General features: G+C 40.8%; 2 protein-coding genes across 2 annotated transcripts; one reads left to right on the top strand and one right to left on the bottom strand.

Annotated features, from left to right (window-relative positions):
• Positions 1–1,465: 1,465 nt before the first annotated feature.
• LOC125046854 (splicing factor 3A subunit 2-like) lies at positions 1,466–3,033 on the bottom strand. The gene is made up of 3 exons (XM_047644851.1): positions 2,902–3,033; positions 1,808–2,616; positions 1,466–1,574 (listed from the first exon to the last, which is right to left on the bottom strand). The coding sequence occupies exons 1-2, from the start codon at positions 2,995–2,997 to the stop codon at positions 1,843–1,845; spliced, it is 870 nt and encodes a 289-aa protein (XP_047500807.1). The 5' UTR covers positions 2,998–3,033; the 3' UTR covers positions 1,466–1,574; positions 1,808–1,842.
• A 6,743-nt stretch (positions 3,034–9,776) lies between these two features.
• On the top strand, positions 9,777–11,181 carry LOC125046855 (pollen-specific leucine-rich repeat extensin-like protein 3). The gene is made up of 3 exons (XM_047644852.1): positions 9,777–9,923; positions 10,209–10,679; positions 11,060–11,181. The coding sequence occupies exons 1-2, from the start codon at positions 9,909–9,911 to the stop codon at positions 10,647–10,649; spliced, it is 456 nt and encodes a 151-aa protein (XP_047500808.1). The 5' UTR covers positions 9,777–9,908; the 3' UTR covers positions 10,650–10,679; positions 11,060–11,181.
• The last annotated feature ends 16,319 nt before the right edge of the window (positions 11,182–27,500 follow it).

Raw genomic sequence — 27,500 nt, 5'->3', positions numbered from 1 at the left:
GTGTGTGTGTGTGTGTGTGTGTGTGTGTGTGTGTGTGTGTGTGTGTGTGTGTGTGTGTGTGTGTGTGCGTGCGTGCGTGTGTGTGTGTGTGTGTGTGTGTGTGTGTACATACACACACACACAAATATATACATAAATATACACACACGCATACACAAACATATTTATATATATACACACACACACACATATATATATGTGTGTGTGTGTGTATGTGTGTCTTTATATATATATATATATATATAGTTATATTTACATATATGTATATAAACACATACACACACACACTCATACATACACACGCACACACACGTGTGTGTGTGTGTGTGTGTGTGTGTGTGTGTGTGTGTGTGTGTGTGTGTGTGTGTGTATACACACACACTTACATATACATACATATATTTAACTCTCTACATATATGTATACATATTTGTGTATGCACATAGATATACGCACATATATATATACATATATATACGCACATATATATACATATATTTATAAGCTCACATACACACACACACACACACATATATATATATATATATATATATATATATATATATATATATTGACAATAGATAGGCTCGTTATCACAGTCTTCGTTATTCTGCACTTCCACTTTCTCAAAATCTTCATGGTAAGGGAGGCAATTGAGCGAAGACATACGCTTCCGGAATTTCTTCACACAAACACGAAGATAATTGTCAGCTCCCAATTATCTGTGGAAAAGGAATTTGCAAACAGCGATAAGTCGAAGGCAAGCAGTGGCCAAAGTTGAATCATAGCTTGTAAACCTCTAATCAGCGTTATCACAACGTTGATTAGATAATAAGGATGAGCTATTCTCATCTTTTTAACACGAAGGAAAGGAAGCATTGTTGTGAATCTGTCTTGTCAGTACGTGATTTTTCTAGTCATATCTGATCTGTCACTGAAAACGCCTTTGGATACTGAGCCTTGACAGATAATTTGGTATGTACCTATAAGTATATAAGTATATAAGTATGTCGTCTCTGTTACTTTAACTATCACTAATGCCATTACTATTACTATTTTCATTGTTGTTGTATTTTTGTCATTATCATCATCATCATTATCACTATCACTATCACTTTTGCAATTAGTATCAATACCATTACTCTTATTATTATTATCATTAATATCATTATGATTACTATCATCACTATTATCATTATTACTGTTATCATTATTATAATTATCATCAGTGCAAATATAAAATCCCAAGTAATTTACAAATAGTATCTTATTAGATTCTTAAAGTTTTATAGAAAAGAGGAAGAAAAACTGTTGACTTCCATGAGAAACAGTAAAATAATTTTATAACATACGAAAAGATACATTGAGTTATAACCTGAATTTACATATATATCTACGTAGATAAACATAAGTGATTGCATCTGTGCACGGAGAAGCAGTTCTGTGGTGCAGGTTAATAAAAAGATTTTTCGTTTTTGCATTCAACTTTTTTTTTTTTTCATTTTCTACCTTGCAGATAATACCATTGCTATAATAATGATATCCAGTTCAAAGTCGTCGTCAGAAGCGGAATTCTGTGAAAGGAACAATGCAGAACAGATTATTACACCTACCTAAATCGTTATCTAATGGTTTAAAGCGTGTAAATGTGTGTGTGTGTGTGTGTGTGTGTGTTAAGAGCACACACACACACACACACACACACACACACACACACACACACACACACACACACACACACACACACACACACACACACACACATACACACATATGTAAATAAACAAGTTCTAATCACCTTCCTTACCTTGGATTCAGTTAGACTGGAGATATGTCCTCTTCCTAAAAGAACCGAAACGGTTTGGCATTATGAGAGGGTGAGTTGGAAGCGTCATTGTCTGAAGCACCCTGCGTTGAGGGCATTGAGGGGTAACTGAAGGAACCTGCGGGACTAAACATCGAGAAGAATGGCAATGCGCCCTGACCACCGAATGAGGCTTCTGGTGTTGGGGGGTAAACGATGGTAAGTGAGGGGGAGGATTCTGAGGATTCCTCTGAAGACTCTGATGCCTCAGGAGGAGAGGCCGGTTGCTGTGGTTGAAGCATGGTTGGAAGAACTGAGAACATTGATGATTGAAAAGGGAACATAGGGGAAGTAAAAGGCATAAATGGTGGACGAGGAAGGACCATAGGAGAGTGAACGGGCATATATGGTGGGTGGGGAATGACCATAGGAGGATGAACGGGCATAAATGGTGAGTGAGGAAGGGCCATAGGAGGGTTAACGGGCATAACTGGTGGGTGGGGAAGAACCATAGGAGGGTGAACGGGCATAACTGGTGGATGAGGAAGGACCATAGGAGGGTGAACAGGAAGCACTGGTGGATGGGGAGCAAGTAAGGCTGTTGGTGGGTGGTACATCACTGAAGGACTAATGGGGTGTTGGCACAGGGATGGCATAATGGAACATGGTAAACTAGGAGCCACCGGAAGAGCATGGCCTCCAAGCATGCTGGGCAGGACGGGGCTGGAGACGCCATAAGGAAGAATCTGGGGACTGGGCGCCGGTTTGGCCTCGACGTCGACCAGGAGCCGTAAGGCCAGTGCCACAACGAGCTGCGGTGTGGCGAGATTAAAATATCAGTGTCATGTCTTTGCGTTGTTTTGGGGTCACCTTTTTTTTCATTTTAAATCAGAACCTGCGTAGCAAAATTCGCTACAAGAACCCGTCAACTTAAATCTACAAGGAATGTGAACGAACACATAATTGGTGATCAACAAAAAACGGTCATGGTTTAGATAGACATAGTCATGGAAGATTCTCCTGAATCACTGTATTATGATTATTGACGTGGGCAATCATATATAAAATCTACTATGCAGCGATTTTGCTGCACTTACCATTCCCCAAAACATCTTGGGCATCGATGCGGAACCAAGGAGAAAAGAAAAGGAAATGTGGCTTTCTTTCTGCACCAGCGACTTATATACTATCATCCAGGAAATTAAGCTTCCAATTTCAAGAAGAGATATACAAAAGGAAGAGACGTCAACAAAGATAGATTGAAATTTGACGTGTTTAGAGTTAAGACATTGGACGATCACATGGTGGACTGCTTTGCAATAATGTTTGGATTTTTCCCCAAAATCCTAGGCAACGCGAATCGAATTATGATTGTGATCTGAGGCACACGCTTGCTGCCGTCAGTCTCATTCTTCCTGCGTAATCATTTGCCTGACAGGAGTAGTTGGCTTTCACTCCAAAGTTTTCAGACTTTCACGCACCATGATGGGAGGGATTACTAGTCTGACTGGCTATAAAAGTAATCTAGTCCTTCTGGTCTCTGGTATTGATGCCTATGCAAAGTAGAGATTGTTCATGGAGCTACATAGACACTGGGCAGCAAAAAAAGCATTGGGAGAACAGTTTTCATAGCGATATGCTATGTAGGAATGAGAATGAACATGTTCCCAGTGCTTAAGATGTATTTGCTAGGCTCTGACTATAAATACACCAGAAATACAGATAACCGACCAAATACATCCCTTGCACTGTGAAGATATTCATTCTCATTCATATTTTTTTCTCGGCAAATGTAGCATATCACAAGACTCTGAGGTTGAGTTCAGGTATTAATTCGAGCTTGGGGTTCCTGTCGATTATACAGAATGGCATCTAGTCGATAGTTGGTCGCTATGCTATTTCCAGTGCTCAGTTTGAAATGAACAAGGAGAGATATTGCAGCCAAACAGAGGTTGAAGAGTGGGAGGGCGAGGACAAATCCCTGTTTGACCTATAGACACTTCCGTCCTGTTGAAGATTGGACCGCTAATGGAGACTTGTTGACAATTCCTTATGAAACTCTTTTCGCATTTAGAAAGCAAGCTTTTATTTTCCATTACTCTCCACAGTATTTCTCAATCATAGTATTAAAGGCCTTAGCCAAATCGATGAAAATAATATAGTAATTCCGATGCAATTTTCTAATTTTATAAGTTGGTGGGCTTTATTTATCTTTCTTTTTTTAATATATAAATAAAAAAGAATAAAAAAAATGTGGTATTCCTATCTTTGCAAAAGACACATCAGTTTCCAGGGAAGACAAGGTCTCATACAGATGCTAGCAGCCTGTAGAGGATTCAAGCAATGACAAACGACAAAGAGATATATGCCTCAGTTGTTACAACAGCCCAGAATGATCAGGTAAACAAAATAAAAAGGCAATTAAAATAACAGTTAAAAGACAGATATATATGTATATATATATATGTATGTATGTGTGTGTGTGTGTGTGTGTGTGTGTGTGTGTGTGTGTGTGCGTGTAAAGTATAAAAAACATAATCCAGCTTTTTAATTATAAATAACAATGTTGTTTTTTTCTTTCTAACCATACAAGCTAATGGTAAATTGCAAAAGGATATCACTATAATTAGAAATACAAGTTGAAATGTTGCCTTTGATATGCCTTTTGTTCTGAATGCTTTGATGCCTGCAAATCAGTTTTGATCAAATTATCTAGGGCCTAATGATGAGTGTGTCAATACAGAAACCTTTATAAATCTATAAATGGTATTTTATCATGTGATGAAATATAGGAATATCACTGAACCTTTAAATATGCGTTGGCTGTAATTGTTGCCGTTTATTATTATTTATCCAATATTTGTATATTTCACTATATTAATATAACTATGTTCATTCTTGTACATATTTTCCTCTTATCTATTGTTTGGTAAAGCAAATGTTTTTGGCATTATTCTGTATGATACATTTGAAGCATACTTTTCATTACGGCTAGACCCTGAAGATACATTTTATTTAATCCATATCTGTTTTATTTACATGATCATTTAGGCTCTCTTTTGAAACGTGTAGCATCGCAATGTTGCCAGGTAATGTGATTCTTTATGTATATACATATATTGTCACAACTGCGAGATTGCTCACGACCGTCGGCTGTGTTTACCTCAGTCCGGGTGGCGGGCTTAGGCCTCTCGCGATTGGCTTGCTCACCGTGTGGGGAACGAGAGCATCACAACCCCCAAGCAGAGGCTAACAGACTGGCGCACGAGTTTCTGCGAGAACGAGCAGCAACAGTTTGCCAGCCGAGCTGAGGGCAAGACAAAAGCGTCTACAGCCAGACAGACATGCTCAGATCAGAGAAAGGGCAGCCGAACCTGATAACTCAGACGTTATCTTTTCTCTAAGGGAACTAAGGAAAGCCTATAAATCCAGTTCCAACACAGCCCCGGGCTCTGATGGGATCTCGTACCCCACTATCTCCCACCTAGGACTAGCAGGTGAGCGTGCACTCTTGCAACTCATCAACAAGTCCTGGGAAACTTCCACTCTACCCCAGAGTTGGAAGAGGGCTACCATAGTTCCACGTCCGAAAACCAAAGGAGCCGGGGAATTACCGCCCCATCTCTCTGCTCAGCTGCCTGGCCGGGCGAGAGGATGGTACTAAACCTGCTCCAATGGAAAATGGGTCCCCCGCTCGAACACCTCCTCGGGTTCACAAGGGACACGGGCACAGCACACACCATAGCCACGCTCTTAAGCACAATCAGCAAGGGCCCAGCCGTGGTGGTATTCCTTGACCTGGAGAAGGCTTTTGAACTGGCAAGTCCACTTGCCATTCAGGAAAGCCTGATCCAGAAGGGAATCAGAGGAAAGCTCTTGGCTTGGATAGGTGACTACTTCAGGAACAGGACTGCCAATGTCAAATTCCAGGGTCACCTATCGCAGCACATGCCGCTCGAAAATGGAACGCCACAGGGTGGGGTTCTCAGTCCAGCCCTATTTAACACTTTAATGTCCTGCATCCTCAACATAAACCTCCCAGTGTGGTGCAAGATCATCTCGTATACAGACAATCTCGCCATCACCTCCGAGGTGTGTTGTAGGACAGGACTAAAGATCTCTGCTGCCAAATCCAAAGCCATGGCTCTGAGACAGAGAGTTCAAGGCACAAGACTGAAAATCCAGGGAGTGGAATTAGAATGGGTCCAGAACTACCTATACCTTGGGGTAAGGATAGACCCGACTCTCTCCTTCCAGAAGGAGGTCCAGTACCTGGTTGACCGAACCAAAGCAAGACTGTCTGTCATGAGAGCAATGACTGGGAGACGTATAGGGGCCAGACACAAAGTACTAAGATCATTCTGTGTACATGCTGTCCGGCCCATTGTGGACTATGCCTCAGTCGCTCTAATTGCCGCAAAGAAAAGGCACACAGACAAATTAGAGACAGTCCAAAATGAAGCTGCCAGGATCATTCTGGGTGCCCCGAGGTTGACGAAGGTCCTCAACCTCCTGATGGAGGCAAACCTCCTCCCCCTGGACTTACGAATCGATCTAATGGCAACACAATTCCTTTCAAAGGTCATCCAGGCTCCCAGGAACACAAGCCTAAGACAAAAATTAGTCAGACGCCTCGAACAAGACAACAAGCTCTTTGCAAACAACTCCTGGCTGTCTCACACAGCCAGGGTGTTGATACGCCATCAGCTCAAAGAACAGCTTCTTGCTAAGGGCATGGACTCCCCCCACCCCGACTTTGCCGAAGCCCCGCCGTGGGCACTGAGTCTGATAGAGTCCAACATAATGAGCCTGTCAACAAAAAAGAGCCTATACCCCATGCCTAGCCTAAAGGCAGAAGCCCACAGGGTCATTGCAGCCATCACTCCTCCGGGTAGTAGAACATACTACACGGATGTAGTCGGTCGATCCCTTGAGCCACACTGCAGGTGCCGGCTTTGCAGCAAGGGACGCCACACGATCCATGAGGGTAACAGACAACGCCTGGCTACAGGAAGAGGCAGTTGCAATCATGGGAGCCCTAGGCCATGCGTTCCTAAGGGAAGGACACGTGGTCATACACACAGACTCCAGGGCAGCTATTGACTATCTTCAGCACAGCTCACCCACAGACAACATCTACCTACTGACCACGATTCTCACAACGGCACAGAGAATTCTTGCTCAGGGTAGAAGAATTTTCATCAACTGGGTCCCAAGCCACATCGGCATCAAAGGGAACGAGCTTGCTGACAGACTAGCCGTCGCTAGCAGGGGTATGCCCCCAAATCCCATGATGATAAAACCGAGCCAAAAATTACTTAAGGAGAAGTGTGCCTTGGTCGGTCGTACCTTTCTACGGCAGCTCCACAGAGAGGAAACGAGAACCTCCCCCTCGGCCAGCTGGTACTCAAACGCCACAGGCTATGAACCACTGGCACTCTCTGAAGTAAGCAACAGAGGTACCGAAGTCATTCTTCACAGAATGCGCCTAGGTTACCACTGTACATGGCAGATTATCCCAACAATCGAACGCAATGAAAGGTGCTGCAAGCATTGCGGCGAGCCGAACGCCACACTAGTCCACTACTTAGAAAATTGTGACCATACACAATTCCTGAGACAAGGACCGCCCACAACAGCCGCCGCGTTGGTAAATAGGCTATGCGATATGCTTACACCATGGCGGCAGGAGCGCCTGCTGACAATCCCGCCGCCACGGTAAGCACCAAGTGTCAGACAATTAAATGGGACAGCCGTAAAAAGCTGACACAGGCCGGGCCATATTTAGAAGGCCCGGGCGAAGCTAGAACTTCGCAAATCATAAAGAAGAAGAAAATTCAGTAGTTGTACCGTGACTTTGACGTGTGTGCTTCCTTCCGCCATGTGACCTCCCCTGCTCCGGTGGATCCTCTGCCTTCTTTTATGTAAATATCCAGTGTATAGTGTAAAAAGTGCCCCTTATCATTAAAACCGTGTGTATGTTTCCTCTGGTGTATTTCCGTTGACCTGACCGCTCTGATTCCTTAAAACAAACCCTTATATATATATATATATATATATATATATATGTATATATATACATATATATAAGACAAAAACTGGTAGAAATATCAATACCACGAAGGTCGCCGACATCCCATTTATCAAGATATTTTCACACAGGTAAACTCACTCCAACTTGATGAAAATACTAGCCCTGCGTCATTAACTTTATTCATTGCGAATATTACATATAATTTTGTTTCTTTTTTTCTTAGTTTCATATTCGATATTTATTTTACCATTGTTGTTACTGAACCATTATCAAAGAAAATGCACTGAAATATCACTTACCATACATTATCACACAAATTGAGAGGCAGGTATAGCTTAATACATACATATATGTATAATTTACTCGATATTGTTATTCTTACCAGAACTTCTACCAAAATTCCTCTCTTTTTTTGATAAATAAGAGTACCTTGCCATTAAAAGCCGTCAGAATACTCTTGGGAAAAGTATCATTTTGAGGGCCAACAGGCTAAATGGAAGTGGAGCTACCTGGTTATACGTACCTTGCCATTCGTAGTGGTCAATTATGGCCCACGATGTATATAAAAGAATACAATTCTACTCGAAGGAAAAACTTTGAGTTTGAGTTATGAGTTTTACGATTAGCTGTTACTTTTAGTAGTACTAAGTTTTAATGAAGTATGGCGAACAGGATACAGGAATATGCAGGATAATTGGGCGAGGCTAGCTATCGAACACAGCGCATCACACACCTCACTCTTTTGTTTTGTTTACAGCCGCTTTCGTGTCAACCGTTAAAACTTGATTTCCATGTAAAGCACAGAAACGGGAACGGCAAATGCGGGAGTAACTTTTTTTCCTATGTTTATAAAGTAATAAGTGAAAGTAGATGGCAAAACGAAAGTAAATATAAGTTGAAGTAATTGACTCAAAGAGAGCATGCTACATTTTGCTCTATTTGCTGTATGCAATATGAAACCAGCTCAAAGTGTGGTTGTTATTGACAACATTACCATATATGCTACTGGCCTAGCGCTTGTATCATAACAAAACTTTAACTAGCTTATGGTGTATCCAGTTGATTTAGTGCACGACCTAAAATTATTTTTTGGAACAATATACACATGTTTATAAGGGCTTAGTAATCATTTTCCCTTAGTATTATGAAATATTGTGGTAAAAATGATACAAAATGGTTAGTGCAGTGAGTAATATAGTTAACTATTATAGTTGCTATCATCATTATCATTGTCATCACATCACCACCACAACCATCATTATTATTATTAATCTAAAAAAAAAACTCTTGTATATTATAAATATTTTTTTTGGAAAATAAAACTTTATACTCCCAACTTGATGTTTACGTTTTACCGGAAGTCATGCATATCATTTATTATCATAAAAGAATTTGCTGTTCTCCGAGTAATAGTTAATGTCTGTAAGTGTTTAAGATAAAATACTGTTAATTAAGAAAGGAAGTAGAGATAACTGCATGCATAATATTCCTCATTTCTTATAATTTCTGCAAAATAATTCACAGAGGTAATCTTAATTTACAAAATAATTTTTTTTTTTCAGGCACCGTTAATTTTACAGATGAAGACTGGCAGCATGAATACCAGCAAACTTTATATAAAATGAACCTTTTTAGTGTAAACATGATGAAGTATGAAATTTCTGCACTTCTGCTGCCAAATGTTTTTCCCAAAGTAAAATCCATTCATAATGCAATGATGGAGTCACCTGCTCACTTTGGACAAGTGGTTTCATATAAAGAAAAAAAAAAAACGAGATTGACAATTGCAGTCACGTACCATGAATCACACTTTAAAACATTTTCTGAAAACTGTAAAGCAATCTTCTAAATATTATTGCGAAACAAAAATAAACAAAGCTCTTCCTTTGTCTTAATTCTGAACGCCTGCTAACCTTCGTTTTATCTTTGTTTACATCTCTCCTTTCAATCAATAATAGGAGGCTGCATATTACTTTTATATTCCTTGGAGACAAGTATAAAAGGCCAGCAAGGAGAAAGGAAGTCATTCTCTTCTCTTTTCACTCTGGTTTAACATCGAAATTCCGACAAATGTTTCCGAGAACAGTAAGTGCAGCAAAGCAGTAAATATAGAATATAAAAAGTAACCGTAATGGTACCATAAAGAATTGTGTGATTCTGATTTAGAACCCATTCCAGAGACAGTGTGTAGCAAAACATTTTTAATTTGTCACCATCATGTATTTATTTAAATTAATCATATATAAATCCTTCACGTTACTGACATCGACTTGTGGTTCAAAGGGTTTGTACCAAAATGCAAGAAACCTTTTCCCCCTAAAGCACCACAGATACATTATACACTTTTTTCATCTCCGTATCCCTTCGCAGCTCGTTGTGGTGTTGGCCTTTGGTCTCCTGGTCGCCGCCGAGGCCAAACCGGCGCCCAGTCCCCAGATTCTTCCTTATGGCGTCTCCAGCCCCGGCCTGCCTGGCCATGGTCTTCCCCTGACTTCCCCTGTGGTATCTCCAATGTCTCCTGGCTCACCATGTTCCGCGATGACATCCATGTGCCACAACCCCATTAGTCCTTCAATGATGTTCCAGCCACAAACAGCCGTCCTTGCTCCCCATTCACCAATGCTTCCTATTCACTCACCCATGGCCCTTCCTCAACCACCAATTATGCCTGTTCACCCCTCTATGGTCCTCCCTCAATCACCGATGTTACCCATGCACCCGTCTGTGTTACCTCATCCACCACTGCTTACCTCGCCAATGATCCCACCATTGTTTTCCGGCCATTCTCCGATGATGCCTATGTTAGGTTAGAAAAAAGACGTGGCACCAACTGGCTCCGAGGTAAGCGCCAAGATGTATTATTGTTTTTATATATTAGATAGTCAGATGTACAGAGGTAACTGATAGATAGGCAGATATGTGTGTGTGTGTGTGTGTGTGTGTGTGTGTGTGTGTGTGTGTGTGTGTGTGTGTGTGTGTGTGTGTGTGTGTGAAAATCCATTATTAATGCCCAGTCGTAGTTAATCTATGAAAAGAAAGAAAATATTTTTCACCATCTCAGGACAAAAACGCATGAGAGGGAAAGGCCTTATTTTTTTCTAATTTATACATAGATTTATATATGTGTATATATATACATATGTAATGTATATATAATATGTATTTATAATATATATATACATATATATAGCTTAACATTTGGAATCTTGCTTCTTTCACAGAATTCAGCTCCCGACGAAGATTTCGACCTGGAAATGCCTGTTACAACACAATACAGTAGTCAGAATGTTTGCAAGAGAAAAAATGAGACACATGGCAGAGAATAAGAAAAATATGTATATCTTTCGTGTGTATCATTTAGAAAAAAACTATCCTTTTAAACCCACATACAAACATATGTCCATATAAGAGTATATACATAAATGTACTTGTCCGGAGTTTAATATTTATCTTTAGGATTTTTTTTTAAGAGTAGTCTTGTTCACCCCTCTGTTCTTTTATGATCCTTTGAATATGGGTCAGTCGAGGTCTGAATAACAAATATTTACAACAGATTGTTCACTGTATTATTCGAAATAAAAAATGATATGTACAAAAAAAAACACTTAAACACAAATAGGAACTTCAGGAGAATAAGCAGGCTTATTCCTTAAGTATAAAAAAAAAGCACAAATACACCATTTCTGATCAACTTCTTTATGACGATGTAGATTGCAGATCGGGCACTCAGTATGAGCCAGAGCCCACGAACAGTTGTGCACTGTAGATTTGGGCGTTCGGTATGGGCGCTCACACCCCACGACCTGAGGCATGAGCAACCCGATTGATGGGAATTTTGGGGCAGTTCGTGTCTAAGTAAGACGTTAGGAGTTCACACAAATCAAGCATGGAGAATGAAGTGAACAGGTGTAGAGATCGGAGCCAAGTGGCAGGCCGTGCTTTCGTTGTCGCTGACGTCACTTTTGTTTCGGGTTCGTGAACCGTCGACGAGGATACGCAAATGGCTCGACCACCTAGTCCTCACACACACACACACACAATCACTCATTTACACTTACAGGGAAACCATCACTAACCCTTTACAATAGCCCCCTATTTCGACTTAAATCGTGTCGATTTAAGAGGAAGGTGGGGTTTCACTTTCTCCTAAGGAACAACGACCAAGTATATCTGCTCCAACATTATCACTACCTTTAATATATTCGATATCAAATGAGTAAGACTGCAGCGCTAAAGACCAGCGCATGAGTCGACCACCATTACCATTATCATGTTCCGTAGATATACAAGTGGCTGTTGGTCTGTTTGGAGCACAAATTCACGTCCGTACAGATAGTATTTGAATTTGTTAATTGCCCAGACGATGCTTCAACACTCACGCTCAATAACAGCGTATCTTTTCTCACGGTCTGTAAGAGTTCGGCTGGCATATGCAACTGGCATTAATATGCCTTCAGATTTCTGTAGTAGAATCGCGCCTAACCCAGTGTCGGATGCATCAGTTCTTACGTAAAAGGTCTTGTCAAAATTAGGTAAAACTAGAATAGGCGCATTAGCTAGCTTGTATTTAAGAGTATTAGTCCTTGAGATTTGCTCTTCATTCCATTCTAGTTTATTACTACGGAATTTCTTCAACAGATCATTAACAGGAGAGATTATGTCTGCTAAATTCGGGATGAATTTGCGGTAAAAAGAAACGGTGCCTAATAAAGATCGTAATTGTTTTTTCGTGCGGGGGAGAGGTAAATCGAGAATTGCTTTAACTTTGTCTCCAAGAGGGGTCAAGCCATTATTTCCTAGATGAAATCCAAGGTATTTAATCTTGTCGTATCCAAAGAAACATTTACTTGGTCCCGCTGTCAAACCGTACTTATGCAGTCTTTCAAATAAACGCTCGAGAGCTAGCAAGTGATCAGACCAGGTATTACTATGAACTACTATATTGTCAAAATAGCAGTCTATATTGTTCAGGCCATACAATACTTTTCGCATCAAACGCACAAACGTTGCACAGGCGGTTTTTAAGCCAAATGGTAATCTAGTGAACTGCATCAACCCTCGGTTGGTAGCAAAAGCAGTGTAAGCTTTAGCACGTTCTGACAGTGGTATCTGCCAGTAGCCTTTGCATAGATCGATTTCTGAGAATATGCAATCGCCGACAAAGTTTCCCAGTGCTCCATCGAGAGTAGGCATTGGCTCCGAATCGAAAAGACTTACATCATTGAGCACTCGGAAGTCTACGCAAAATCGCCAAGTTTTGTCGGATTTCTTTACGAGGACCACGGGAGAACAATAGGGTGAATCGGAGGGTTCAATTACTCCTAATTTCAGCATCTGTTCCACTTCATTTTCAAAGGTTTTCAGTAAATGATGAGGAACAGGGTAGGGCTTACGATGAACTGGAATGTCGGTGGTTAACTTAATGTCATGAATAACCGCACCAGTTATACCGGGCTCATCCGAGAACACGTCAGAATATTTATCAAGTAGTCCATTAAGTTGACGTTTTTCCTCTAAATCGAGATGGTTACTTATGTTAAACTTGGTTTCAGATTGGTCTAGAACAGAAATATTACATGTGTCTTTGGCTACTTCGCTATCATCCACTATACACATACGACAAACCTCACCTTCACTCTTATCTTCGTCTTCTCTCCTTACGTATTTCTTGAGCATATTTACATGATAGAGTTTGATTTTTCTCTTAGTATTTACCAGATAATCTACACCATTCTCATGGCGCTTAATTACTGCATTGTTAGCTTATTGTGCGTTGAAGGCAGCAAAACAAGTACTTCGTCTCCTTCCGCAAACACGCGACGTTTAGCGCTTCGGTCAAAGTAACTCTTATACAGTTTACTATTAATATCTGTATGTGCAGATGCAAGTTGTGCAGATTCTTCTAATTTTAATCTTAAGTCTAGCACATATTGATATGTCGTCTTCACCTCGTCATCTAAGCAAGAGTTAGTCCACAGATCATGCAAAATAGATAGTGGTCCGCGCACCTGACGACCATACAATAGTTCGAAAGGCGAAAATCCCAAGGTATCATTAGGGATTTCGCGATACGCAAATAAAACAGAGGGAATATATCTATCCCAATCACGGGGCTTTTCGGTACACAGCTTCTTAAGCATTGACTTAAGAACGGCATGGAATCTTTCCACGGTTCCATTGCAACATGCGTGGTAGGGACTCGTAAAGATGGCTTTGATAGATAACAAGCGATTGATCTCTTTCATCAAATCCGATTTGAATTGTGTTCCTCGGTCAGACAACATCTCTTTCGGTATGACAACTCTAGAAAAGATTTTGACGAGATTTTCTGCAACGGATACCGTATCGATATTACGCAAAGGAACTGCCTCGGGAAACCGCGTTGCACAGTCAATGACGGTCGGTATATACTTATGACCCCGTTCTGAGGGAATGAGTGGGGCAACGAGATCGATAGCTACTAATGGCGCTTTTCGTATTTTCCCTTTCGGTGAAAATTTTGACATACGTGGCAGGACCTACAGTACCGTTTTATATCCGAACCAGCTCCAGGCCAAAAGAATTTCCCGAAAATCTTATCAGCAGTTTTCCGATGAGAAAAGTGTCCTGAAACAACATAATCATGAGCTGTTGACAGTATGTATTGTCGAAAGCTACTTGGCACGATTAACTGCTTTCTCCCGATTTCGTGATTATGCTTACTCGAAATACACTTTCTGTAAATAATGCCATCAACTGCGTCATACTTGACAGTTCTATTTTTAACATTTACTGTCGAGTTACTAGCAACTTTATTTCTAATGTCCCTCAAAGTCTGACATTTACTTTGTGCATCTGTTATATCTGTCTTAGAGATGTCTTTAAGAGGTAAATCGGGAACAACAAGTGGTACGCTTGCTTCCGCTCTCATTTTGGAGTAACGCGTTTGAACGCCCATGATGATATTTGCATCATCACAGCCTGATTTTACTTCATTGGGTATATCAACAGAAGGCGCTTTAACTCCCGGTACCATGCCTATGAGGATATCTGTATATTGAATGGGGGCTGCAACAGCATTGACCCATCCTGTCAAGAAATCGCTCTTAATATAGCATCTAATGCGAGGGAAGTTTCTTCCTACTCCAAGGTAGTCATAAAGAGTAACTAATTTTCCTTTCTTTACATGAGGGGGCACAAGGTTATCTTTAATTATTATGGTAGAACATCCCGAGTCAAAATGAGCATCTACTGGTTTATTAAAGAGTAAAGCCTTCCCAGTAACACTGTTTTTTGGGGGGAGATATCAGACTCCAAAACAAAGTTAACTTTATTAGGAGGACACTTTATACCAGTTCGCGATTTCAAATCAGGACAGTAGGGACGAATATGACCTCCTTGTTACAGCTATGGCACACGACACCTGTCGAGGTAGCTAGCTTCTCGCTAGTTTCACTTCTAGAGTAATTCATGTTCTTAGTTTTGAGCCTTCTATGAGCAGACCTAAATCTATCAGCTGCTTGTGCCATTTCAGTTACTTTATTAAATATCCTCTCTTTCAGGAACACCCTAAGATCGGCAGGACAGTTGCTTAGCAATTGATCTTCCACTAGAAATCCACATAGTTCATGGTAGTCCTCTTTGACATTGCTTAAAGCGAGCCAGTTCGACAAATACTGTTCCATCCGCGAAATTAATTGGATGTAGGTCTCGTTTTCCCCTATTCTACTTTCTCTGAATTTCTTTCGATAGGACTCTGCGTCAACTGAGTAGGTTTTCAGTAATGCATCTTTTAGCTGATCATAATTGTGAAGTATCTCATCTGGTAAACTTACATAAGTTTTTAGCGCTTTTCCTGTCAAGAAGGACCCCTAGTAAATATAATAGTTCTGAGTTCCCCAGTTTTGCAATTTTGCTATTCTCTCAAAGCGTTTTAAGTAATCGTCAATTTCATCTTTACCGTCGTTAAAGCAAGGTAAGTTTAACCCCGGGAACTCTGCTCTGCCTGTATGACTTTGGTTCTCCGCAGCGGAAACATTTAATTTAGCGAGCTCTAACTCATGCGTCCTTTTCTTATCCGATTCTATCGCTTCTAACTCTATCCGTTTAAAATCTCTTTCCTTCTGTCTTTCATCTCTCTCCATCTGTCTTTCCTGTCTTTCTAGTTCTTTAGCGTACCTCTCTTCCTCCTTTGCAACTAGGGCATTTATATCAGCCGGAGGAAGACCAGCTTCATTGGCTTGTTTTACAAGTTCACTTAAATCAAGTGTTGCCATTATAAATAGAGGCAATTTTAGATTTTAACTGAGCACCACAGCTTTTGTCTAAATCAAATTAGCAAATTATTATGACGCCAACAGAACTTTAGAGACCACGAGATCACAATACTAAAGTTGAAACTAGGTTTCGTAAAAAGAAAATAATATTTACGTAACTGACAATCATAAGTCACACGTAAGAAACACGGAACAGTTACTTAACAGGTCCGTCGGGCACACCACAGTCTCGAATATTACAATGGTAAGATCGTTAGACTGATATCCCAAACCATGCATTTAAATTGAAGCTTTAAGCATGAAAAAATGACGAAATACGTCACAGAAGGTGTGGAAGGCAAGTAGAACTTCACTTGTCGCAAAATCCTCACAAGTTTGACGTCAATGCAAGGCGAGATTAACACGACTGCATTCATTCGTCACTCATCCACTACCACGCTTGGACCATACATTAACTCACAAAATCACTTCATTCTCCATTTCCGTATCTCACCACTCAGCACGGCCGGCCACTTTCTCCGCTCTCTGCATTACAGTATCTGAGAAAACAAGAACAAAAGAATGATTTTTGAATATGGGTCAGTCGAGGTCTGAATAAAAAAAAGATTGTTCACTGTATTATTCGAAATAAAAAATGATATGTACAAAAAAACACTTAAACACAAATAGGAACTTCATGAGAATAAGCAGGCTTATTCCTTATGTATAAAACAAAAACAAAAAACACAAATACACCATTTCTGATCAACTTCTTTATGACAATGTAGATTGCAGATCGGGCACTCAGTATGAGCCAGAGCCCACGAACAGTTGTGCACTGTAGATTTGGACGTTCGGTATGGGTGCTTACACCCCACGGCCTGAGGCATGAGCAACCCGATTGATGGGAATTTTGGGGCAGTTCGTGTCTAAGTAAGACGTTAGGAGTTCACACAAATCAAGCATGGAGAATGAAGTGAACAGGTGTAGAGATCGGAGCCAAGTGGCAGGCCGTGCTTTCGTGGTCGCTGACGTCACTTTTGTTTAGGGTTCGTGAACCGTCGACGAGGATACGCAAATGGCTCGACCACCTAGTCCTCTCACACACACACACAATCACTCATTTACACTTACAGGTAAACCATCAATAACCCTTTACAGTACTTACACACACATGTATATGTTTAATATAAAAAAATAAATAAATAAATATATATATACATGTGTGTGTATGTGTGTGTATACATATACGTATACACAGACACATGTATATATATATATATATATATATATATATATATATATGTATATGATTGTATGTATATATAGATAGATGAGTAGATAGATATAGTTACATACCGACAAACATTTATATAAATATATATATTCATACACACACACACACACATATATATTGATTTATTTATTTATATATATATATATATATTTGTGTGTGTGTATACAGTGTATATATAAATATATATATATATATATATATATACACATATAATCATGTTCGTGCCATCACCGATGCGGTGCTTGACGAACTATATGTTGACATCATGTAGTTGACTGGGTCTTTATACTGGGGTGGCTGACCAATGATCCTTCCCCAGGGGAGTAGTTGTTGGTGGTCTTAACTCACCATCATATCTACGATAGACTCACCCACTACCGTATCTAGGTTTGACTTACCCATTAAATGTAAATCCGTGTGTGTAATCACGCGCACGCGCAGGCGATGTATGTGTGCGTGAATGGACACATACAAACTTATTTGCGCGCAATGTGTGATACAGTAGTATTTATCTATCCAACTATATATGTGTGTGTGTGTGTGTGTGTGTGTGTGTGTGTGTGTGTGTGTGTGTGTGTGTGTGCGCGCGCGTGTGTGTGCAAAAAAGAGCTTAACGTATGCCCACATATAAAATTAAACACTATAAGAACAGACTAAAAGGTGTGTGTGTGTGTGTGTGTGTGTGTGTGTGTGTGTGTGTGTGTGTGTGTGTGTGTGTGTGTATGTGTATGAGTATGTGTGTGTATGTGTATATGCATGTGTGTGTGTGTGTGTGTGTGTGTGGTGTCCTCTCTGGAAGAAGTAAAAACCTGTAATGGATAGTTGATGAAATGGAAACAAGTAAAGCCTACAGCACTGCAATTCATCGGACAGGCGAAGATGCACTTTGGTGTAAAGATAAACTCGAATGACGGGGAGTGGACTGGGGTGAAGAAAAGTGTGCTGTAGAAAGGGCTATGTGATTGATTGATTATTTAAAATTATCTGCCGCGTCAACAGCTAAGGTCATTAGCGGCGAACACCTTGTTAGACTGAAATATTAAAATATTTAAAACGTTAAAAATCTATCAATAAATGTCATAAATAACAATAAATATTAAATTGAAAATCAAAGCATAAACATTATGCTCTAAATGTCTAAAAACTATTGCATAAACATTATGCATAATTAAATTTAATTGAAAATATTAGTTTCCCTAAGGAAACTAATAGGACCTTCTATGTCACAATCCGCCCCCAATACATTTTTCAGTACCTTCCTCTTTGGTCTGAGAATGTTGCACATCTTTTCACTACATGTGCGACCGCTAATGGCTCTTGGCATTCCGAACATCGTGCTTCATTTTTAGCCATCATCGGCCCATGAGTCAGTCTTGTGTGCCCGATTCTCAGCCTTGTTATTACAACTTCTACTTGTCGGTTAGGGTGGATGCTGGTCACCCAACTGCCAAGGTCATCTCTAATCTCTCGCAGTTTATTGCTAGCGGTGTGCCTCCATTGTTTCCTCCATTTATCACGAAGATAACTCCTCATGCTGGGTTTCAAGTCAGTGTGTGGAAGGGGAAAACGAGCATCACAGGGCTGAGTGGCAGCTACCTTGGCCTTCTGATCGGCTCGCTCATTCCCACTGATACCAACATGTGCTGGCACCCAACACAGAGTTATCTTTTTACATGCTGACATCAGTGCAAGCCAATCTTGAACCTCCCTCGCCACTGGATGTGATGTTTAAGCTCTTGATTGCTTGCAAGGCACTACGAGAGTCATCTTGACTGCTGCAAGGATAGCATGTAACTCTGCAGTGAAAATCGAGGCTGATCGAGAAAGACTGCCAGATGTAGTCTTCCTTCTGCTCACTGCTGCAAAGCCCACACCATTTCCAGATTTCGAACCATCTGTGTATATTGCATATGATCCTTGGTACTTAGAAGCGTGTTGAAGAAATATCTCTGACTTCTGCTTCGGATCTCTCCCCTTTTCCAATTCCGACCAAATCCAGCTCGACTTGATTAGTCCATGGAGGGACTTAGGAAGTCCAACAGCCAGAACCTGTGTGAGATTTAAACTAAGATCTTCCACAAGATTTCTCATTCTCCTACCATAGGATTGGCTATCCTCAAAGGGGTTGAAAACCAATCTGGATGTAGGAGATCCCGGAAGCCTTTGGAGTCTCGTGTAGTAAATCAGGTTCATGTAGTCCCGGTGTAATGCAAGGGGCGGTTCTCCACTCTCGGCATACAGGGACTCCACAGGTAAAGACCTGAAAGCCGCTATACAGATTCTCAGAGCTTTATTATGAACCGAGTCCAACATCCGGAGAACAGTGGGAGTTGCAGATGAATAAGCCTCACATCCATAGTCAAGTTTTGCTACGAATAAGTGTTCGGTAAAGCCGCAGAAGCGTTGTGCGGTCTGCATCCCAAGATAGGTGTGAAAGAACCCGCAAAATACTAAGCGCTTTTGTAGCTTTCACCTTTAACTGTTTAATATGAGGCACCCATGTAAGCCTTGAGTCAAAAATTAGACCCAAGTACTTTACCTCTTGGACAAAATGCAGTGGGTTTGCTCCTAAATAGAGGGAAGGATGGAACTTTCCTCGTTTGTGGAAATGCATAGCCATGGTCTTGCTTGGAGCTAATTTGAATCCATGGTATGTTGCCCATTGCACATGTAAGGCTTTCTATCGAGGGGAAGCCCGAAATATCATCCCCCCAAGCGGAGGATGGCGGCCCCAGGTACATGCCCCAGGTACACGTCCCTTAGAAAATGGGTCTGACTGTGTTGCTTTTGACATGAATAAAAAAAAGTAAAAGAAAGCACCACAGGTAAATAATAGTATAAATACGATAAAAAAATAAAAAAAAATCTGAAGGAACGGATACATAAAATTACTTAAACTTAAAAACGAATGGGGTATCTCTGGTTGGTGCTGGCCAATAAAACTTCGTAAACCCTGTGTTAGCTTAAATGCCCACGTCCAGCAATGTCCTAACTGGCATGTAAAGATGGCTCAAACACAACCTTGTTCGTGCTGCTCCAGCGACGCCACAGCATGGGTAATCCAGGGGGTACACTCAAACAGTCCAGAGACAACTCCCTTGCTGGTTTATTTCGCAGGTGTATTTATACAGGTTAGGCCACGTCACTGGCAAGTTATTAAAACAGGATAAAAAGTAAATAATTAAGAATACATTTTGAAACACTGAAAGATTAACAAAAGACAATAATAAAACGATAAAGCAACCTGGTGAAAACCTACTAAAAAAGGAACATTAGAAAGATTAATGTAATGTTAAAAACACAGCAAGTAAGAAAAATAAAACGATACATTTGATTATAAAAATAAAATAAATAACACTGCAAAAGTCATTCATAATATATTCCCTATCCCGAGTATCCCCTGTGAGCCCCCATTAATAAGTAAAAAGAACAATTAAGGTGGTGACGTGGCAAGTTTTACATATATAAAAAAAGAATCTTAAGTCATAAAACAGTTACCAAAGACTAATAAAATGATTCATTATAAAATTAGGGATTTAAGCAAGTTTTAGAATGATTAAAAAAAAATAACGTAAAATGAAAAAAATAGGGAAAAGGGGAGGGGTTTGGTACTAAAACGAATGATAAAAACGTCGAAATCATTAAGAATTAAAATTAGATGTATAAGAGAATGAGCAAAGAAGATATTAAGATCCCAATCTACCCTTAAAAGACCGAATATAATAAAATAACATTGATAAAAACACGTAAAATAAGTCACCTCACTAATTCGAAGCATTGAAGCTCAAAGAGGAAAACTCGGGAAATTACAGTTATAAGTTTTATTTATACACTTTTCATTAAATACAAGGTTTGGCAGTATCAGTGTATCCGTGTTGTGTGGGAAGGAATTATCTCCAGCGTGCTTGAGCGCCGCCCGCTGGATTACCCAAGTTCGGGATTCAGGATTCGGGATTCGGGGTTCAGATATCAAGGGTGTCAAGGGGATAGGTAGGGTATTAGGGTAGGGGATAGAGGGTAGGTGTGAGGACGAAAACTTAAGGAAAAGGACGAAAATGAGAGAAATTAAAGGACCGAGAGATGGAAATGAAAGAAATGCATAAGGTCAAAGGGGAATAGAAAGAGTAGAAAGCGAGGAGACTAGTATGGGGGACAGTAAGATACAGAAGAACGTAGATCGCAAAGTAGAAGAGAAGAGAAATGAACGAAAGGAGTGAAAGAGGAAATGGAGAAAACGAGAGTAAAGGATAAGATAGCATAACGAAGGAACGGGGAAAGATAAAAGATCAGCATGATAGAAAGTAAGGAGGGACGCAAGATTGGGAAGGGAAAGGGGAAAATGAAAGGAAAGGGAACGAGGAAGAAGTGAGGACAAGAGAATGAAAGTATTTCGGAGAGACGAAGGATAGCATGTAAAGTAAATAGGGTATAGGTGCCAGGATGATACGTGAAGAGAAAAAGGGAGAGAGAGAGCGAGGGGGGGGGGGGAAAGGTTGGAGAAGAGGGTAAAGGGGGAGACTTAAGCAAAAGGGAGGTAGGGGAGACTAAGGGAGATTAAGGGAAACAAGGGTAAGGAGGATAAGGGGGGGGGGGGGAGAAGAGTTACGGTCCAGGATGGTGGGGGAGAAGGGTCGGAGACCTCACACATACCCTGATTTATTGCAGTCTGCATGTGTCCTTGCACATCCTGTAAGCTTCCTCCTGAGCAGTAAAGTGTAAAGTCATCCACATACAGACTACATGAGACAGCATTTGGAACGACCTTTACGATATCATTTATAGCAATAGCAAACAGGGTCACACTTAAGACACTCCCTTGTGGGACCCTTTCCAGCTGATCTTCCAGGTTAGAGAAGCTGTTTCCCTAACTCTAAACTTAGCAAGGAAGCTCTGTATGAAGGTAGGCAATGCTCCTCTTAAACCAATGTCATATAGCTCCATGAGTATACCATGCTTCCAAGTAGTATCATAAGCCTTTTCAAGGTCAAAGAAGACTGCTAACATATGACGTCGCTGTGTGAAGGAATTCTATATTGCAGTTTCCATCCTTACAAGTGCATCTGTGGTTGATCTCAGTTGATATGGGGTCAGCACGTTTTCCTTTTCGAGCAGCCATGTCAACCTGAAGTTTACCATTTTCACCATCAACTTGCAGATGCAGCTGGTGAAAGAAATTGGTCTATAGTTCCCTTTTATAGAAGCATCCTTGCCAGGTTTAGGGGCAGGAATGATTATAGCTTCTTTCAATGTGCCCTCCGTATAGATCCTATTGAATAGATCCAACAGGAACTTTTGGGAGCTCTCCGGTAAGTGAGATATCATTTGGTATGGAATATCGTCACTTCCTGGGGCAGTCCAAAGTCCAAATCCTTGTGCAAAAATGACAAGTATGGAAGTTCTGCTGCAGTGCTACTGAAGTATGACACTGGGTGTCGTTCCTGTTCAACCCGAAGAGTGGAGAATAGGGCAGTGTAAGATGCTCCAGAGGAGATCTCTGCCATGGATTTTGCCAACTCATTTGCAACATCTGTTTTGTCTGTGAGGGTTATGCCATCTATTTTCAGAGCAGGTGCTCTTTCCAGCGATCTTACACACCTTGTCCCATACCCATGCTAAGGGGGTCCCAGAGTTAATTAAGGAGACATACTGCCTCCACGATGTCCGTCTAGCCTCTTTTAGCACTCGCCTGGCCTTGGCTCGGGTCTTTTTGTACTGGATCAAGATTACATCACTTGGGCGTCGTTTCAACTGCTTTAATGCAGCTTTTCTTGTTCTGACAGCCTGTTGGCATTCATCAAACCACCATGGTACCGGAGGTAGACGGTACTGCCCGCTACTTCTGGGAATTGATGCTTCTGCTGCAAGGTGAAGTGATTAACCGCATCTTGAACACACTGGAAATCATTCCCAGACCCTTGCAATACTGCAGTTGATCTAAAAAGATTCCAATCTGCATGTTTAAGTTGCCATCTCTGCACTCCATTGGCTGGAATACCATTCACCTCCAAAAGTATTGGATAGTGGTCACTTCCATGTAAATCTTCCATGACCTTCCAAGTGAAATTCATCTGTGATTCAGTTGGACCAATTGACAGGTCAATATTGGAGAATGTCCCAGCTTGAACTTGGAAATGTGTGGGTGCATAACTGTTAAGCAAAACTGCATCTACTCTTGAGAACAAGGACTCCAAGGCCCTTCCTCGAGGGTTGCACAAAGTGTCTCCCCAGAGGTGATGCCGACCATTGAAGTCTCCCAAGAGTAGAAATGGATGAGGCAACTGCCCAAGTAAAACTTCCAAATTATCTATGTTGAGATTATGTGGAGGGAGGTAGATGGATGCAACAGTGTAAGGTCGTGTCAATCCTATTCTCACAGCCTTCACCTGCAATGTCATCTGCAGGTGGATGGCCTGGAAGGGAATATCCTGACGTACCATCACTGCTACTCCTCCATGAGGTCCATTATTATAGGTTTCATAATGGGCTTGAGCTTGGAATCCTCTTAGGGAATGTGGACGATTTTCCCTGGTCATAATCTTTTGTAGGCATACACAAACTGGATTACATGAAGCTATCAGATGTTGCAGTTCTTCCCATTTTACATGAATTTCCTGACAATTCCATTGAATTAGAGTATCCAGTTCTTCAGGTTGACAAACTACTTCATTAGGTGTTTGGCAGCACCCGTGGTTAAGGCCCGCCCCACACCTTTAGGCTGTCGCTTTCAAGCATCTTGGGAGTACCGTCTGATGGGTTGTTTACCAATGGAACTAGTTTCCACAGGCTTCCTTTGGACAGGCTCAGAATTTCTTTGCTTGGGCAAAGGACGGACCTGAGCCTTCGGTTCAGGAGCATTCCGTCTAGCAGCGGAGGCCCCTGTGGATGTGGTGGCCTCAGGAGCCCTGCCTGATGGCTCCAAAGACCCGACTCTCTGAGGAGTCTTTTGAGCAGGCTCAAAATTCCTCTGCCTGTGCAAAGGGCGTACCTGAGCCTTTACTTCAGGGGCATTCTGCCAAGCAGCAGAGGCCGCTGTGGATGTGGTGGCAGCTGAATCTGTCACTGTTGAGGCCTCTGGAGCCTTAACTGATAGCTCCAAAGACCTTACTTTGGGAGGAGGAGTCTCCTCAATAGACCCTTCACTCCTACTCCGTTTCTGGTGGAACATCTCACCAGAGGCACTTTCAGCATTTGCAGACTGAGGTTTAAAGGTAGTGGCAGAGTGTATGATGTTTGAATTATTGGAGGGTAAGGGATGGCGAGGAGGATGGGCTAGAACTGAGGCAAAGGACTTACCCGGCTGTGCAAACAGCACACGGGCACGTCGCTTTGCCTCTGCAAAACTAACTTTTTCCTTGCTCCTTATTACAAATACTTCTTTTTCAAACTTGTACCTTTTACATTGCATAGAAGAAGCTTCATGATCTTTGCAGTGGTAACAGCATATTGGACCTGGACAGTTATCATCTCCTTGATGACCTGTTGTACCACACTTCACACACTCTTGGTTGTCCATTTTCCTTAAAACGGCAAGTGTTGGCTCCATGCCCATTACCCTGGCAGTGGAAGCACTGCGTAGGGTTGGGCACATATGGCTTTACCTTGAGGTGGTACCATGCCAATTTAACCGATTCAGGAAGGACTAATGATTCAAAAGTTAGAAGAAGGGCTGGTGTAGACTGTTCCAAACCATCAACTTTCTTCTTAAAACATTTTACTGCCACTACATTAAAATTCTTAAGTTCTTTTAACAGTTTCTCCTCAGAATACTCATCAGGTCTCGGGAAAAGACAATTCCCTTACACTGATTGAGGGTTTTATGAGGAGAATATAAGACTCCAGCCCCAGGAATGTCGCATATCACCCGCAGACAGTCACTCTCGTCTGGTGACGAAACCTCAACTATCAGGCTACCATCTCGCTGTGGGGTGATGCGAGGATCACGTTGACATACCTCAACTATCTTCCGATGTACTTAAAAAATATCAAGATCCATGATAGATACACCATCAATGGTCTTCACTACTAGGTATTTACTATATGATACACTATCATATTTACCAGGTAAGATTTCCTTAATGGATTGAGGAGGACTTTCTCCTTCTTACCTAGTTTGGGAGCTCGGGAATCATTAGGATTATAAATCTTCATTTCCTCACCCCCCCCCCCCCCACCCACCCACCATGGAGTCCAACAAGGGGAAGCTATAGTTGGGACTCAACTTTTCCCAACAACCGCAGGGGTAGTGAGGAAATATACGCTGTCACTGTTACAGTGCTGATGGTAGTCACGGGACCTATGCACTACCGACTGGACAGTGCCTGCTTGAAGCTAGCCATATTTGACAAGCCGATTGTCTTGACCGGGCCTTGATCAAGCCACCCGTCTAACCAGAACAGAGGACCAAAGGTGTGTTGCTAGCTGCAGGGTGCGGCGCGCAGCATCGCTCAACCTCCAGGACTCCTGTTTCCTGGTAATACAGGACGCCATGCACGGCAAAGACACGTGGGAGAATTCTCCCTGGTCCAAGATGGAATGAACCAGAGGGGGGGGGGGGGGTGCACCATCCCCTCTCACAGACCTTGGTGTACCAGGAAGCCATTTTGTCTCATCCCTCACTGTTGACCCCTCCAGTATGGGTAGCCCTCTGGTCCGGCTCACCAGTCATTGGGACCTCAAGCAAGGCGGCTTCCGTTAGGGAGGAGGGCTGTGTGAGTTTAGGCTGCCACCACTGAGAAGAGTTTGGGAACCACTAATGTAATAGAAATAAATGTATGAATAATTTACTTAATTCCATTTGCTATATTGGTTATTCTTGTTTTGGTGTGCCAGGCTGTCTGTTAGCTTCTAATCTATCTCGTGTACAAGAAAAAGTGGCTTGGGATTTGAACGCAAGTCAACAAGATTACTGGACGAGAACGCTACCACCACACTAGGTCTTACAGAAGCTGTAAGACCAAGAGCTGAATCATTTCTTGGAGAATTAAGCAATCTTGGTAAAGCTTTGCCTACTTAAAAGAAAGGTGACATATGGATAATGACCTTACCTCGTGTTTTAATTGAATATAAATGTTCGTATGTGTGTGTGGGAGAGAGAGAGAGTGTGTGTATGAGTGTGTGAGCGTGTGTGTGTGTGTGTGCTTTAATATTTATGTTATTAATTATCACACCAAGCTGTGATATATTTTAATTACTAAATGTATCACCTGTATTCATGTTTGCAACAATCGTTCTATAGTATCTCGATCCCGCGAACACATTAATTAAGTTACACTGCCCAACAAAAATTGCACGACAGTCCACACACGATTTTGGATGGATCTTGTCTTTCACCGAATGTTCCTTGGTGTTGTCAACTTGTGATAGAGGACCAGTATATATTTCTGTAAAGAGATGGTATAAGGTGTGGTAAATGTAAAACTTCCTTATGATAATTCTATACGCATTTTCTTTTCTATGCATAGAAATTGTTATCTTTGATTATATAGGCGAGGTACAGTACATACAAAAATCACAGGCCATAGATTACACTTAATCATAAATATACTTATATATAACTAATATGACTTAAGTATCTATTATGATGTGTGCATATAGTCAAGTATATGATTTAATACATGTTTTTATGGATCCATCTATATAACTATATCTATCTTCTTGTCTATATCTATCTATCTACCTATCTATCTATATATGTATATTCATATATAGGTATATATATATATATATATATATATATATATATATATATGTATATGTATGTATATATATGTATATATATGTATATATGTATATATATGTATATATATGTATATATGTATATATATGTATATATATGTATATATATATATATATATATATATATATATATGTATAGGTATGTATATATATGTATTATATGTATATATATATGTATAGGTATGTATATATATGTGTATATATATTTATATATGTGTAAATATATATATTTATATGTATGCATATATATATTAATATATATGTGTGTATATATATATATATATATATATATATATATATAATTCATGAATACGAATAATATACTTGTATATAAAATGTTTATAACATATTTGTTTTTGTATATTAATCCTCTGATATGATACCTATTACCCTGCT

The sequence above is a fragment of the Penaeus chinensis genome, chromosome 39, assembly GCF_019202785.1.
Source record: "Penaeus chinensis breed Huanghai No. 1 chromosome 39, ASM1920278v2, whole genome shotgun sequence".
In the NCBI taxonomy this organism is placed as follows: Eukaryota; Metazoa; Arthropoda; class Malacostraca; order Decapoda; family Penaeidae; genus Penaeus; species Penaeus chinensis.
The sequence above is the reverse complement of the archived record's forward strand: the minus strand, read 5'-3'. Positions and strand labels throughout refer to the sequence as shown.

Bases quoted from the DNA above. Each gene is read 5' to 3' on its own strand.
- LOC125046854 (XM_047644851.1), bottom strand. From the start codon at position 2,997: ATGATAGTATATAAGTCGCTGGTGCAGAAAGAAAGCCACATTTCCTTT. The intron at 2,617-2,901 runs GTAAGTGCAGCA...GCCACACCGCAG, and splicing joins CCAAGATGTTTTGGGGAATG to CTCGTTGTGGCACTGGCCTT.